The sequence below is a fragment of the Gopherus evgoodei genome, chromosome 12 (genome assembly GCF_007399415.2).
Source record: "Gopherus evgoodei ecotype Sinaloan lineage chromosome 12, rGopEvg1_v1.p, whole genome shotgun sequence".
NCBI classification, from domain to species: Eukaryota; Metazoa; Chordata; order Testudines; family Testudinidae; genus Gopherus; species Gopherus evgoodei.
Window position 1 is genome coordinate 3,510,868 of NC_044333.1, and position 14,889 is coordinate 3,525,756.

The window sequence follows — 14,889 nt, forward strand, 5'->3', positions numbered from 1 at the left end:
ACTTCAAAAAGATCTCACAAAACTAAGTGATTGGGCAACAAAATGGCAAATGAAATTTAATGTGGATAAATGAAATGGGAAAAAATAACCCAACTCTACATACAATATGATGGGGGCTAATTTAGCTACAACTAATCAGGAAAGAGATCTCATTGTGGATAGTTCTCTGAAGACATCCATGCAGTGTGCAGCGGCAGTCAAAAAAGCAAACAGGATGTTAAGAATCATTAAAAAGGGGATAGAGAATAAGACAGAGAATATCTTATTGCCCTTATATAAATCCATGGTACGCCCACATCTCGAATACCGTGTACAGATGTGGTCTCCTCATCTCAAGAAAGATATACTGGCACTAGAAAAGATTCAGAGAAGGGCAACTAAAATGATTAAGGGTTTGGAATGGGTCCCATATGAGGAGAGATTTAAGAGGCTAGGACTTTTCAGCTTGGAAAAGAGGAGACTAAGGGGGGATATGATAGAGGTATATAAAATCATATGTGATGTAGAGAAAGTGAATAAGGAAAAGTTATTTACTTATTCCCATAATATAAGAACTAGAGGCCACCTAATGAAATTAATGGGCAGCAGGTTTAAAACAAATAGAAGAAAGTTCTTCTTCACACAGCGCACAGTCAGCCTGTAGAACCCCTTGCCTGAGGAGGTTGTGAAGGCTAGGACTATAACAGGGTTTAAAAGAGAACTAGAAAAATTCATGGAGGTTAAGTCCATTAATGGCTGTTAGCCAGGATGGGTAAGGCATGGCGTCCCTAGCTTCTGTTTGCCAGAGGGAGGAGATGGATGACAGGAGAAAGATCATTTGATCATTACCTGTTAGGTTCACTCCTTCTGGGGGGCCTGGCATTGACCATTGTCGGCAGACAGGATACTGGGCTGGAGGACCTTTGGTCTGATCCATTATGCCCATTCTTATGTTCTTATTATTTGCCCTTGGTGAATCCATGCTGACTGTTCCTGATCACCTTCCTCTCCTCCAAGTGCTTCAAATGGATTCCTTGAGGACCTGCTCAGTGATTTTTTCCAGGGACTGAGGTGAGGCTGACTGGTCTGTAGTTCCCCAGATTCTCCTTCTTCCCTTTTTTTTAAAAGATGGGCACTATATTTGCCTTTTTCCAATTGTCCGGGGCCTCTCTCAGTCACCATGAGTTTTCAAAGATAATGGCCAATGGCTCTGCAATCACATCCGCCAGCTCCATCAGCACCCTCGGATGCAGCGCATGTGGCCCCATGGACTTGTGTATGTCCAGCTTTTCTAAATAGTCCTTAACCTGTTCTTTTGCCACTGAGAGCTGCTCACCTCCTCCCTATACTGTGCTGCCCAGTGCAGCAGTCTGCGTGCTGAACTTGTCTGTGAAGACCGAGGCAAAAAAAGCATTGAGTACTTCAGCTTTTTCCACATCATCGGTCACTAGGTTGCCTCCCCCATTCAGTAAGAGTCCCACACTTTCCCTGATCATCTTCTTGTTGCTAACATACCTGTACAAACCCTTCTTGTTACCCTTCACATCCCTTGCTAGCTGCAACTCCAATTGTGCTTTGGCCTTCATGGTTACACCCTGCATGCTTGAGCAATATTTTTATACTCCTCTCTAGTCATCTGTCCAAGTTTCCACTTCTTGTAAGCTTCCTTTTTGTGATTAAGTTCACTGAAGACTTCTCTGTTAAGCCCAGCTGGTCACCTGCCATATTTGCCATTCTTTCTGCACATCATTCCTGCACCCTCAATAAGGCTTCTTTAAAATACAGCCAGCTCTCCTGGACTCCTTTCCCCCTCATATTAGCCTCCCAGGGGATCCTGCCCATCAGTTCCCTGAGGGAGTCAAAGTCTGCTTTTCTGAAGTCCGGGGTCCATATTCTGCTGTTCTCCTTTCTTCCTTGTGTCAGGATCCTGAACTCAAACATCTCATGCTCACTACTGCCCAGGTTGCCACCCAATTCTACTTTCCCTACCAGTTCTTCCCTGTTTGTGAGCAGCTGGTCAAGAGGAGGACGCCCCCTAGTCAGGGCTGGTGCTTCCATTGAGGCGAACTAGGCAATAGCCTAGGGCGCCAGGATTTTCGGGGGGCGGCATTTTGCCAGGGGGTGGGGGGGCAGCAGGCAGCTCCGGTGGAGCTGCCGTAGTCGTGTCTGCGGAGGGTCCTTTGGTCCATGGCTCCAGTGGAGCTGCCGCAGGCATGCCTGCGGGTGGTCTGCTGGTCCCGCGCGGCTCCAGTGGACCTCCTGCAGGCACGGCTGCGGCACCTCCACTGGAGCCGCGGACCAACGGACCTTCCGCAGAAATGACTGCGGCAGCTCCACCGGAGCCGCGGGAGCGGCGCGTGGGGCGGCGAAATGGCCGTGCGCCTAGGGCGCGAAAAACTCTAGCGCCAGTCCTGCCCCTAGTTGATTCCTCGAGCACTTTCACCAGGAAGTTGTCCCCAACACTCTCCAAAAACTTCCTGGATTGTCTGTTCACTCCTGTATTACTCTCCCAGCAGATATCAGGGCCTGTGATCTGGAAACTTCTGTTAGTTGTCCGAAGAAAGCCTCGTCTACTTCATCCTCCTGGTCTGGTGGTCTATAGCAGACGCTCACCATGACATCACCCTTGTTGCTCTCGCCTCTAAACTTAACCCAGAGACTGTCAACAGGCTTTTCTCCAGTTTCATACTGGATCCCTGAGCAATCATACTGCCCCTTTACATACAGTGCAACTCCTCCACCTTTTCTCCCCAACCTGTCCTTCCTGAACAGTTTATACCCATCCTGACAGTGCTCCAGTCATGTGAGTTACCCCACCAAGTCTGTTATTCCAATCACATCATGGTTCCATGACTGTGCCAGGACTTCCAGTTCTCACTGCTTGTTTCTCAGCTTCTTGCATTTGGGTACATGCACCTAAGATCATAGAATAGAATCATAGAATATCAGGGTTGGAAGGGACCTCAAGAGGTCATCTAGTCCCACCCCGTGCTCAAAGCAGGACCAAAGATAACTAGCCGATTGCCCTACTTTCTCAGTATGAATTAGGAGGCCTCCCCTGTTGCATCCTCCTCCTTGTGTTTCCTCCCAGTATCCCACTCCCCCACTTACTTCTGGGCTTAGGTCTCCATCCTCCGGCAAACCTAGTTTAAAGCCCTCCTCACTAGGTTAGCCAGCCTGCCTGCAAAGATGTTCTTCCCTCTCTTCGTTAGGTGGATTCCATCTCTCCCTAGCAATCCTTCTTCCTGGGAACCTGAGAAAACTCATTTTAAAAAAAATGTTAAAAATGGGGGTTGGGTACAAGTAGGATTCCACCTTTCAGAGATGGAGGGTAAGTAATTCACAGTCCTCCCGCAGCCCCTTTGCCTGGCTTGTACCGTTCTGGTGGAGTCCTAATGACTAATACAAATTTACCTTGGGTATGAGAAATCACCTAAGCCCCAAGAGGTTCAATCACTAGTACCGGCTTTTGGATGAGTATGGAAACTTAGTGAGGGCTTAGCCGTATTGAGTCACCAGCACGACCTCCAGTGTGCTTATCATAAAGGTGCCACTTTTCTCCCACTGAGGAGTTACTATACATGTGTCTCCTTTGCTGCCTCATCACCACAGAGTGAGCTTCCCTTTGATTCACTGCTCGGTACACCTACTGAGAGAGAGGACATGAAAGCTGTGTACAGCAAAGCCATAAAGCTGCCCCGCTGCCTTTCATAACACTGACTGGTCCATTTCTTCTCAGTATCCCCAACCTGAAGCCCAATCACCAATGCCCCTTAGTGGCTGTGAAGGGGAGAAGCCTCCTGCCATACTGCCATTTCGAGCTGGAGGACTCTGACTACCTCACCGCAAACAGGCGCAACCCAGAGCTGCGAGGGCCCGGGGGGGCTGCGCTGGATCCCAACACCAGGGTGATTGAGTTTGCGTCTGTCGGAGTGCACGCTCGGAACAGCAGGTGGGCATGGAGAAGGCTTGACTTGCTGACTACTGGCTAGTCACAACAACTCAGCCGGAGACCGGTCATCTCAGTCTTCTAAACTTCTTATGGAATAGCTGCACAGTTCCTGTGGTCCGGCTCCCAGTAGATCACTTGGGGCAACATAGACTAGCCTTTGCTTCCACCATCCTGTCCTGCGACAAACAGAGCTGGTCCCCAGCCCGTAGGTGTCGTCCAGTGTAACTCTCCTTTCTCTCCACGAGTTTGGCCTCTTTTGACTCTTTGAATACTTGATTGAGTCAGCACAGGAAATAACCCCTCTAGAGCACGCCACTCAGTAAAGATCCTTGTTGTGTTGGATTTTATCCCCACCACTCTGGTGCTAGGGTTTGCATCGGGCTGACCTTAGTATCTGTTTACAGATGATAAAGGTAACCAGCCAGCCCAGAGGGCTGTGGGGACTCCAGAACCAGTAGTGGGATGGAGCTGTCATGTCCATAACAGTGGAGGTAGATGGAGTGTGCCAAGGAATCCTCCCTTGGAGGAGCTGGCAGTGCCTGGTGTCTGCAGAGCAGTGAAGCCACTAGCTCCTAGAGCTGTTCACTGTTCCCTTTCTAATGGCAATTTCTGTTTGTTGTGGCCAGGACCTTCATGCTTGTGAACCCCACCAATTCCACCTACTCCTTCCAGTGGGCTTGTGAACAGCCAGAAGACTCGCGAGAACAGTCAGTCTTCAGTTGTCTGACAGAAATGGGCCAGCTCCGGCCTGAGAAGAAGGCCGAGGTAGGAAGGAGGTGTCTCGTCTGGTGGTGTGCAGGTCTCACCGGGTACAGTACTGCTCGAACTATAACGCGTAGCTCTGACACAGCACTTTGTTTTCAAGCACTTGAAAGAGCTGAGCTTATTTCAATCCTGCAGGCGCAGGTGGTGCCAACTTGCATCCCCACCACCTAGGGCTGATGCAACCATTTAGGTGACCTAGATGGTTGCCTAGGACACTAGGATTTGGGAGGCGGCATTTTCTTCCACAGTGACAGTGGCGGCCGGATCTTCGGCCGCCCCAGTCGCCGCCGGCATTTAGGCGGAGGGAGCTGGGGCAGGGGAGCGCGAGGAGGGCCGCCTGCAGCAAGTAAGGGGGGAGGAGGCATGGAGGGAAACTCCCCGCCCCAGCTCACCCCTGTCCCACCTCCTCCCCGACCACGCCGTCGCTGCTTCATTTCTCCCGCCTCCCAGGCTTGTGGCACCAATCAGCTTAGGCGCTGCAAGCCTGGGAGGCGGGAGAAGTGAAGCAGCGATGGCGTGCTCGGGGAGGAGGCAGAGCAGGGGTGAGCTGCGACCGGGGGGTACCTCAGGGCAGAGGGTGGGGGGTGACGAGCTGCCGCAGGGGGGGCACCTCAGGGCAGAGGGGGAGCTGCCGTGGGGGGGCACCTCAGGGTGGGGGCTCGGAGAGGGTGCAAGGTGGAAATTTTGCCTAGGGCACGAAACATCCTTGCACCAGCTCTGCCACCACCTGAGGAGAGGGCATGGGGACGGACTGGCAGAGGAAGGGCAGCTGTAAATGCGATCTGGGTTGCCACTGGTGCATCACGGATGGAAAGTGCCCCAGAGATTAATGGAATCAGCACATCTCCTGGTTGCCATGGTCCTGCCCACTCACTGGCCAGCCTTGCCCACTTTGTAGGCGGTGCCAGCCTGCTCTAGCAGCCTTGGCTAAGCCGGGACTACAGGCAGCTTGTTCCCCTGCAACACCTCACTGCAGGCAGCCTTTTGAACTCACCCCAGGCTACGTGGGCAGGCAGGGGGGCCTCTCACAAGCTGCCTCTGATGTAGGTGAGTAAGAAAATGAAATGGCCAGGTGGGTGAGGGTAAGGAAGGAGGTTTCTCCAAGAACAGAAATGAATAGGGACCCAGAGACAAAGCGCGGAGCCCAGGGATTGGATGACCCAGTTGAGCAGTGTTGAGATACAGAGTATTTCCACTATTGCCCCCGGTTTGAATCTCTCAAAAGCCGTTAGGGGCTGCCTGTTGTCTGTGTGACAGCAAGCCCTAGTGGCCAACGTGAAGCATATTGTCTCACTCCAGATCCTTGTGATTAGCCAAAGCACGTGTCTGCTATAACAAACTAGCACAGTGCCATCCCAATCCCGCCCAGGAGGTTGTGTGTTAAGCAGGTATGGAAGCTGCCCTCTGACCTGTTCGGGTAGCTGCCATGGTCAGAAGTGAGAACGTTTTGGAGGGGAAGTTTGCTCTCACCTATTTTGTGGCTAACTGGAGGGCTCCAGTCTGTATGACAGCCGACTATTGGAGACAGGATGCTGCAACTACAGTCGGGAGTGTGGGTATCTCTCCTCATGAGCAATAGCCACAGCCGAGGGTGAGGGAAGAGAACCATAGTGGTGGGAGGACAGAGAAGTGCCTGGGTAAAATACAGGGAGTCCCTAAAGAACTTTCTGTTCTAGAAATGAAGACTTCCTGCTTGTAGCAGTGCGGGACTCACTGGCACAGCGCCTCCTGCTGGTTATCCTGGGAATTAGCTCAAGTTCAGCCTGGAGTGCCCTCTACTGGCCAGTGGCTCACTTGCCTCAGGCCCCGTATCCTGCCCGAAGCCCAGTGCCCTTTACCTCAGGGTTCTGCCCCTGCAGTACACCTACTTTGGGTCTCCCCTCCCAGGGGAACTCCAAACCCTCTCACCCACCTTGCCTCAGTGGCTACTGCCAGTCGTCATCTAGCCCCTGCTCACTGGGGCAAACTGCAGTCCGTAAAGGCCACTCATCATCAGCAAGGAGGTTGGACTCTGCCTATCTCTGGGCTGCAGCTGTCCAATCCCAGTACCTGCTTTGGCCTTTAGCAAGGCCTTCAGCCAGGGGGTTTACCAGGCTGGAACTCCCCAGCTCCTCTGGCCTTTACCCAGCCCTGCTCTACTCCCAGTACCCTAAGCTCCCAGGCAGCCAGGTCCTCCCCTCTCCAGAGTAAGAGCGAGACTCCTGCACACCTGTGGTGAGCCACTCCCTCAGCTGCTCTCATTGCTTTCAACCCCTGTTCTGCAGGAGTGGGGCAGCCGCCCCACTACACTGCTCCACATCTTTCATTGGGTCAACCTGCACAGGCTGGAAGTCAGCACAGAATCTGGCCCATTCTCTTAGTGTTCTCTGCTAAAACCATCTTTGGGCATCTCCTTTTGCACGTGGAACAATCCTGCACCAGGAAATTCTTGAATGGAAGGGAAGAGTTTTGTCTACATAAGGACACTCAAGAAAGTTAATCTGCATCAACTAAAGATATGAATTTAAAGTGGATTAATTAAATTACATTAAACTCCTGTGTGGACACTCCTATTCAGAATTAGTGGCCTTAATTGGATTACTATTATATCACTTTAGTGAATTAAGGTAAATTGAATTAAGTCCACTTTAATTCTGAATAAAAATGTCCACACAGGTTTAATGCAGTTTAACTAATCCACGTAAAAAAATTATTTGGATTAAGTTTCCTGAGTGCGCCTATGTAGAGAAGCCCTAAGTGTGTCTCACTCAGTGTGGGGACTGGCTGGCCACCTGCTCCTTCACTCCAGAGCAGGTGTTCTGTTCTCTTGACCTGGGAGTTATGGTACTCTGCCTTTTTTTTCTTTCTTTTTTTTGGCACACCTAAGCTGAGCATCTGAGAAAGTCAAAGCATAATCAGTATGACCCAATCCTGCAGCTCCGTTTACTTGTTAGAGATGTCTGCCTTGGTCAGGTGTGCTGCTGGCTATTTTGTGCAACTGGTTGAGCTCACAAGCGGCTTGCAGTTCACAGGAAAGCTAGCAGGCATTCATTCCTCACTGAGGCAATGGTTTGCACAAGAGCCCAAAGGAATGAGAAACCCTTTGTAGTGTACCTGTAGAGCAAGAAAATGGGGCTGTCACACCATAAGAAGATGGCCTTTCTGATCAACCCCAATGTATGTGTAACCCGGCCTGCGCAGTCTGACTGTGTATTCCTCTGGGGGCTAGTCCATGTGTATGAGTCTGCTACAGCCTTTGAGCTGTGGAAGCCGGGTTCTTCAGCATAGGCTGCAGAGGCTCTTCAACTCAGTTATTCTCTGTGATCTAGCTACTAGGTGGAGACAGAGAGCCACATCTGGTATTACACCTGTCCCTTTCCTGATCCAACTCTGGTGTATCATCCATTTCACCACCACTCCGTGGCTAGGCACCTGATTTAATTTGCCTCTTCTTCCTCAGGTCACATTTGAATTCATCCCACAGCACCTGGGTACCACAGAATCGTTTTGGACCTTTACAATCCCTGAACAGAACATCTCAGTCCCATTCCTGTTGGTGGGCAACACCACCGACCCCTCAGTATCGCTGGACAGATCCCACCTGAACTATTTCTCTCTGTTAGTCGGTAAGGACAGACTCTGTGTCCCGCACGATGGGAGCCTGTGATTGCTGCTACCTTCCACTTTTCTCTCCATTCAGAAATGTAATGTTCTATAGTTACTGTTGATCCTAATTCTATTATTTAGCATTAAAAAAGAGAGGCTGAAAAGAGCACTTCAAAGGAGAAAGACAATTTCTGTCCATCTCTCTATGGATTTATATTGCTGCCCATCACCTTAGTATCTGAGCACCTTCCATGTAAAACAATAGCAATGTTCAGCAGCAGTCAAAGAAGCTAATGTCAGGAACCCTTAGAAACGGGAAATTATGACAGAAAATGTCATAATGCCACTATATAAATCCATGATACTCCCACAATTTGAATGCTGTGTGCAGTGCTGGTTGCCCGATTTCAAAAAAGCTATATTAGAATAGGAAAAGGTCCAGAAAAAGGCAATAAAATGATTAGGGATAGGGAACAGCTTCCATATGAGGAGAAATTTAAAAGACTGGGACTGTTCAGCTCAGAAAATAGACGACTAAGAGGGAAGGGTCTGATAGAGGTCTATAAAATCATGACTGGTGTGGAGAAAGTGAAGAAGGGAATGTTATTCACCCCTTCACAGAACACAAGCACCCAGGGTCACCCACTGAAAAGATTTCCAGTTTGTTCCATAGAGTTTCTATTGTCAGCTGAATCCCAGTCCATCCATTCATTCACCAGTACAGTATGTGAGTGTGTGTCAAGGGGTCAGTCCCATGTAAAGGTTTCATTGGTCCATGCCTGGTGGGGGGACATTCGTGAGCGATTTTCGTTGGTAACTCATGTCTTGCCACATGCACTATCTGGCATTAGTGCATTTTAGAGAAAAGCTGCTTTTGCAAAAGGTTTAGAGTTTTGGAAATTTTCGTCAGGCTATTTTACCCATCCCGTCTCCTTGCTCATTCAATGTAACCAAGCTCTGCTGTCAAACTGTTATGGTATGTCTACCCTGCAGCTGTAGGGAGCCTCACAGCCCAGGGAGACAGATACGTGTGAGCTCCACTTGAGCTAGAGTGCTAAAAATAGCAGTGTGGACGCTGCGGCTCTGATGGAGATTGGGGCTGGCCACCCGCGCTCAGACCAGGGGGTGAGCGAGCTGGAGGGCCTGAGCTGCTTCCCAAGCAGCAACATCCACAGTGCTATCTTTAGCATGCTAGCTTGTGCTGTCTCAGGTCCAGCATAGACATACCCTTAGTCCTTGGCTATGCACATCGGGGTCTGGTTCATGACTGGGGCTCCTAGGTGCTACCACAATACAAAATACCAATAATAATACTGATGAGGGTACCGAATTCTGGGTTAGCTCAGATGCTGTATTTCTCGTGTGCAGCTCAATGATAGACAGCCATATTGTTCACTAGCATCCCTAGTGATTCCCTCTGCCTGTACAGAAGTTTAATTTATTTTACATTCTGTATTAACTATGCTCCGGTAGGGGGAGCTTTTTGGCCTTGTTCTTTCCACCTGCAGCACACCTGGCCTAGTAGAAAAGACTTGGATAAGCCATGCACTTTGCTGTGAGATAGACGAGTGGTGGCTGATTCCATGCCAACCTGCCAGGAGAACTAAAGGTTTGCTGTCTCCTTCCTGTGTTTCTCCTGAAGGACATGAGGCCCGCAAGACGGTTCACATGATTAACAATGAGAATGAGGCCTTCAGCTTTGCTTTCAGAGACCGCTCGCGCTATTCAGAGGGACACGTTAACTACCTAACAGTGCAGCCCATGGAGGGCTGCATTCCACCTCTTTCCAGGTAAAGGGGGACAGAGATGTCTAGGGCTCGCAGGGTTAGATTGTGGCTCCCAAGCACAGTGCTGTGTTAGATTCCTTCCACGTTGTACAGTGGTTTCACCTCAGGTATCAGCTCTTAGCCAGCCAGCAGGCAGCTCTTGGTGGGACACACTGGTTCGTCTTCTTACACTGTCAGTCTCCCCGCTTGCATTCAGGGTCAGATCTGCTGCCTTTAGAGACTGCTGCTGCTTTTCACTCCTGTTAGCCCTAAAGCCAGCACAGCCCTGGGGGATCCTCACTGGAGCCAGAGGTGTAATTCCAGCTCCATTAGACGTACCCACCTAGCTCTGATCAAGCTATCACATTAAAAGTAGCAGTGTAGTTGTCTTGCCTGGGTGGCTGGATGGGACAGCCACCCAAGTCCCTGAAAGCCTACGTACATATGTGGCAACTAGCCCGTCATGCTGCCCACGCGGCGGAGACACTGCTACTTGTAGCAGGCTAGCTCAGTCAGGGCTAGCACAGGTATGTCTACTCAAGCCGGAAGTTACATCTCCAGTTCCAGGGCTGCAACATGCAGCTGGGGATACCCAGAGCTGTGAGCCACTGTTACTCCTCTGCCTCTGCAAGAATGAACTTTGCTGGAGAGCAGACTGTCAGCTCCCTGCCACACCAGCCTGTGCCCATCACCAGCAAACTCCTCAAGGCCCTCCCAGCCCAGACAGGTATCAGAGGGATAGTCACGTTAGTCTGTATCCACAAAAAGAATGAGGAGCCCGGTGGCACCTTAAAGACTAACAGATTTATTTGGGCATGAGCTTTTGTGGGTAAAAGCCCCACTTCTTCAGATGCAGCCAGACCGGACCAGACCTCGCCCAGCAGGTAACAGTCAGTGAACACCAGCCCTTGAGCCCATCAGAGATGGTTGTCTGCGATGCACAGCCCCTACCACTGTACATGCACAGAAGCTACTAAGTTTGCGGCTCTATTAAAGAGTCATCACATTACAGCTTATTTACAGGGGTAAATGCACCTTTCCCTTCAAACCCAGCACAGAGTTGATTTATATGAAAAATAAAACAAGTATTTTAACAAAAGGCTATAGGTGAAGTGATACCAAGTAGAAGGAATAAAGGTAGAAAGAGTTACAGACAGCCAGAAGTACAAATGCCCTTTCTAATGGCTAAGTCCTAACTGAACAAGCTACAGCCTTTCTACAAGGTACTTTCCTCATCCAGCAATGGCTGACTTGCTTTCAGCTATGTTCCCTGCAGAGTCCAAGGTGCTGGTTCTCCTTGTCTCCTCAGGTGAAGGATGATCCAGTGTCTTTCTGTGTGTTCTTATGTCCCAATCTGCCTTTATTGCAAGGATCAAACTGAGCCCCTGGGGTTCAGTCTCCCATCTACTCTGGGGGGTCGACTCCATCTTGATTAATGTGTCCGCTGGTGTGTTCCACAGTGACATTTCCTGCTGCAGTTTTACAGCATAAGGCCAAGTCTACACGAGCACTTATGTCAGCAAAACTTTTATTGCCCAGGAGTGCGAAGAAACACACCCCTAAGTTTTGCTGGTGTAAGCGCTCGTGTGTACAGCGCTGTCAGCAGGAGACGCTCTATCACCGCTCGTTACGCTGCTTTTATTATGTCGACAGGAGAGCTCTCTCTTGTTGGCATAATGCAGTTACATGGGCAATCTTACAGCGGCACAGCTGTATTGGTACCGTGTAGACGTGACCCTAATGTTCTCTTCCTGCACTGTAACCTCCGATGTAAATGAATAGTCCATTGAATGTGGCCACACCTGCTTTGAGATGTTGGCCTCTTTCCTTTGCCTTGAGAAAACCTGTTTAGCAAATCTCCCTGATGTGCCTGCTTAAGACACTGTTTAGTTACAGACTTGAAAGCTTAATTTCAGGGAGTAGTCACAATTCCACACACTGCATTGTCACATGCATTTTACAATGGTATTACTGACCACCAGGCGTACTTTGTACAAATATCATTGCAGTAGTGTGTGGGCTATGAACACAGGGCTGCCTAGGGTCACAAGTATAGACATACCCTATGAAAGAGCAAGCTGGATTCTCTTCCTTGTCTCCCTTCCCACTACAAGGCCATTCAGTCATTTACACCTGTGCATGTCCATTGAAAGCAGCAGGGCTGCCCAGGTAGCACTGAGGACATCATTTGAATTCAGTGGGACTGTACAGGTGTTACCAAGGCCATAATTTGGCCTGCAAAAGCTTTATTTCCGGTGATGATGCATGAGAAGGACCGATCCCAGCTTGAGGCAAGGCTGAGTTTGCCACTTTGCCAGTCAGAAAACACATCTTCTAGCTTGTAAACCAAGCATTTGATCTGGAAATTACTGAGGGATGAACAAAATGGAGCCACTGAGCCTGGTGCCTTTTCTGCCGAGTCACTTTCCAGAGCAGCCCCACGCTTCAAGAGTTGCATGTTTCTCTGAAGTCACTGCAGGGCGTTCACTCTTGTAGCTGCCTGATTTTTAATCTCCCTTTTAGATGTGTTGTCTTCTCACTTTGTGAGCTTGTGACACATTGAAAAAGGAAAGAATGCTCAGTCTCAGTGTTCCCCTTTGTTTCCATCACTTCCCTGGCTCTCCACTGCCATGGCAGTACCATGGGGAAATATTCTACCTGTGAACTCACATTGGTTTAAATAAAGTTGCTCTTATTTTTAAGAACAGTTTGTTGAACTGCACTTTCCTCAGAGCCTTCTGCTGACCTGTAAGGAAGGCATGTGGGTGTCCTGACCTTTGATCTCATTTGATCCTGGCCCTTAGACATTGACTGCCTCCTGGGAGAGTCTGAACTCCCATCAAAGTCAATGGGAGTTGAGTCCTCATCAATCCCCAGGAGCTATCTATTGTGACATAGCAGGGTACAATCCAGATCAATGAATAGCTGTGTCACCCCTGCCCTCTAACCTGGGGTGCCCTTTACGATGCCTTGCTGCAGTTTGCCCCCAGCAGGCCAGTCACTCCCAGCTACGTCTGGGTCTGTGCTGCAGCCAGCCAGCCCCGCCTTGGCCCTTACCAGCCTTACAAATTACCCCAGGGTGACCCCAGCACACTCCCAGTCCTAGATTTTCCCCAGAAATGTTTGTCCTGTACTCTCAGCACCCTTCTCCCCCCTAGACAGTGCAATTATACTGAGTCTGTTATTCCCGTAAGGGAATAATATCCACACAACTTGTTACCCCAATGGAGTTTCCCAGGCACTTCAATGTAACACACTGGATTAGATAAAATAATAAATCAAGTTTATTAATTAGAAAGCGAGAGATTTTAAGTGATTCCAAGCAATGAGGCATAAAAGTCAGAAATGGTTACAAAAAATAAAGCTAAAACACTTAATGCCTAACCTAACCACCTATATTGCATTCGAGCAGAGTCCCTCACTACATGCTCCAGCGCATGAGTGACCAAACTCTCAGCCAAGACTCCTCCCCCAGAATCCAACACATGCTTCCTTTGTCTCTTCGGATGCCGTGAATGCAATAGACAGGGAGAGAGCGACGGTGCCTTGCGGTGTTTGTCTCCTGTTTATAGTGTCAGTCCCTCTTTTGAAAACATTTCCAGTTGAGACCAGGAGCCAGAGAGTCTGTTCCCTGCTGCTTTTTTCACCTGTTTGAACTTCCTTTGTTTTCCCTTCCTGCTTGATGACTCTGTTTACTGCTCAAGTGCAAATTCAGACAAGCCCACATTCCTGTTTAGGATCGACCTGTTTGCCAACATCTGCATGGGCAGGGCTGTGGGGTTTGGACGGTGTGTTAATAACCATGCACAGGTGAATCTTATAAGGTCACATACAATGTTTCTGCACATTATTTACCAGGACAATCCTGACCAGCAGATTATGAGTTTGCCAGTGATAGCTCACAAGGCATACCTTGTACAAAGATTACTACAATAGTGTAGAGGCTGTGAATGTAGGGGAATATTCTCCCATGTCTGTCTTAGGTATCTCTCTGGCCCCATTACCGTCATACATGAGCACCTCAAAACCCTTCACGTGTTTATCCTTCACATACCCTAGTGCGGCAAGGCAGGGCTCTTATCTCTGTTTTACAGATGGGGAGCTGAAGCAGAGAGAGACTAAATGACTTGCCCCAGGTCACCTCTGGGACAGAGCATGGAATTAAACTCAGTTTTCCTGAGTCTAACGCTAGTGCCCAACCTCGGGGTCATCCTTCCTCGCTTGCTCACAACCTCTAGTGCCATAGAGTTCCAAGAGCTAGCAAATAAAGCCAGAGTGTTCATCTCCCTAGGCTTCCTGTTACCATCCTCTTCACCCCAACATTGGAGGGGGAGGTGAACTTTAACCTCATCTGTGATGTCAAGAGAAAGATCCAGCCGCTCTCCTTAAACGTCAAAGCCATTGGCCACAGCATGAATGTGTGTGTCAGGTGCGAAGAAAACGACGGCTTGTTCACTGAGCTGAGTCTGCAGGAGAGCAGCATCATCAGTTTTGAGGAGGTAAGAGGCTGAAGACAGGGGGTGAGGGCAGGAGAAGGTGAAAAGCGCCCAGACAGCTGCAGCCCTCATCAGGCTATGGTGCTTTGTGCGATCATCTCAGGAGAATGCAGCTGTGGGGCAGTAGAAACAGGCCCGCCAGGCAGAGCACCCACCCCTCTCGTCACAGAGCAGATGTAGCCACATGCAGCTGGGGGTGGTGGAAGTGTCCTTGCCATGCCTTGATGAGACAGCTGTCAGTGAGTTTGCTCTTGGTGTGCAGACCTTCCCAGCTAACCCCACACCCAATGGTCACTTCCAGCCAACTTGCTTTGTCTTGCCTTAGACTCATTGATTTAAAGCCAGA

The 14,889-nt window shown here is 49.5% G+C and overlaps 1 protein-coding gene across 4 annotated transcripts in view; it reads left to right on the forward strand.

Annotated features, from left to right (window-relative positions):
* Positions 1–14,889, forward strand: part of HYDIN (HYDIN axonemal central pair apparatus protein) — a 392,944-nt gene that overhangs the window by 352,395 nt on the left and 25,660 nt on the right. For all 4 annotated transcript variants that reach the window (XM_030581746.1, XM_030581747.1, XM_030581748.1 and 1 more), the window contains 5 exons: positions 3,719–3,931; positions 4,558–4,696; positions 8,136–8,301; positions 9,924–10,071; positions 14,339–14,546. In XM_030581746.1, the coding sequence (XP_030437606.1) occupies positions 3,719–3,931; positions 4,558–4,696; positions 8,136–8,301; positions 9,924–10,071; positions 14,339–14,546 (874 nt within the window). The remainder of the gene's footprint in view (positions 1–3,718; positions 3,932–4,557; positions 4,697–8,135; positions 8,302–9,923; positions 10,072–14,338; positions 14,547–14,889) is intronic.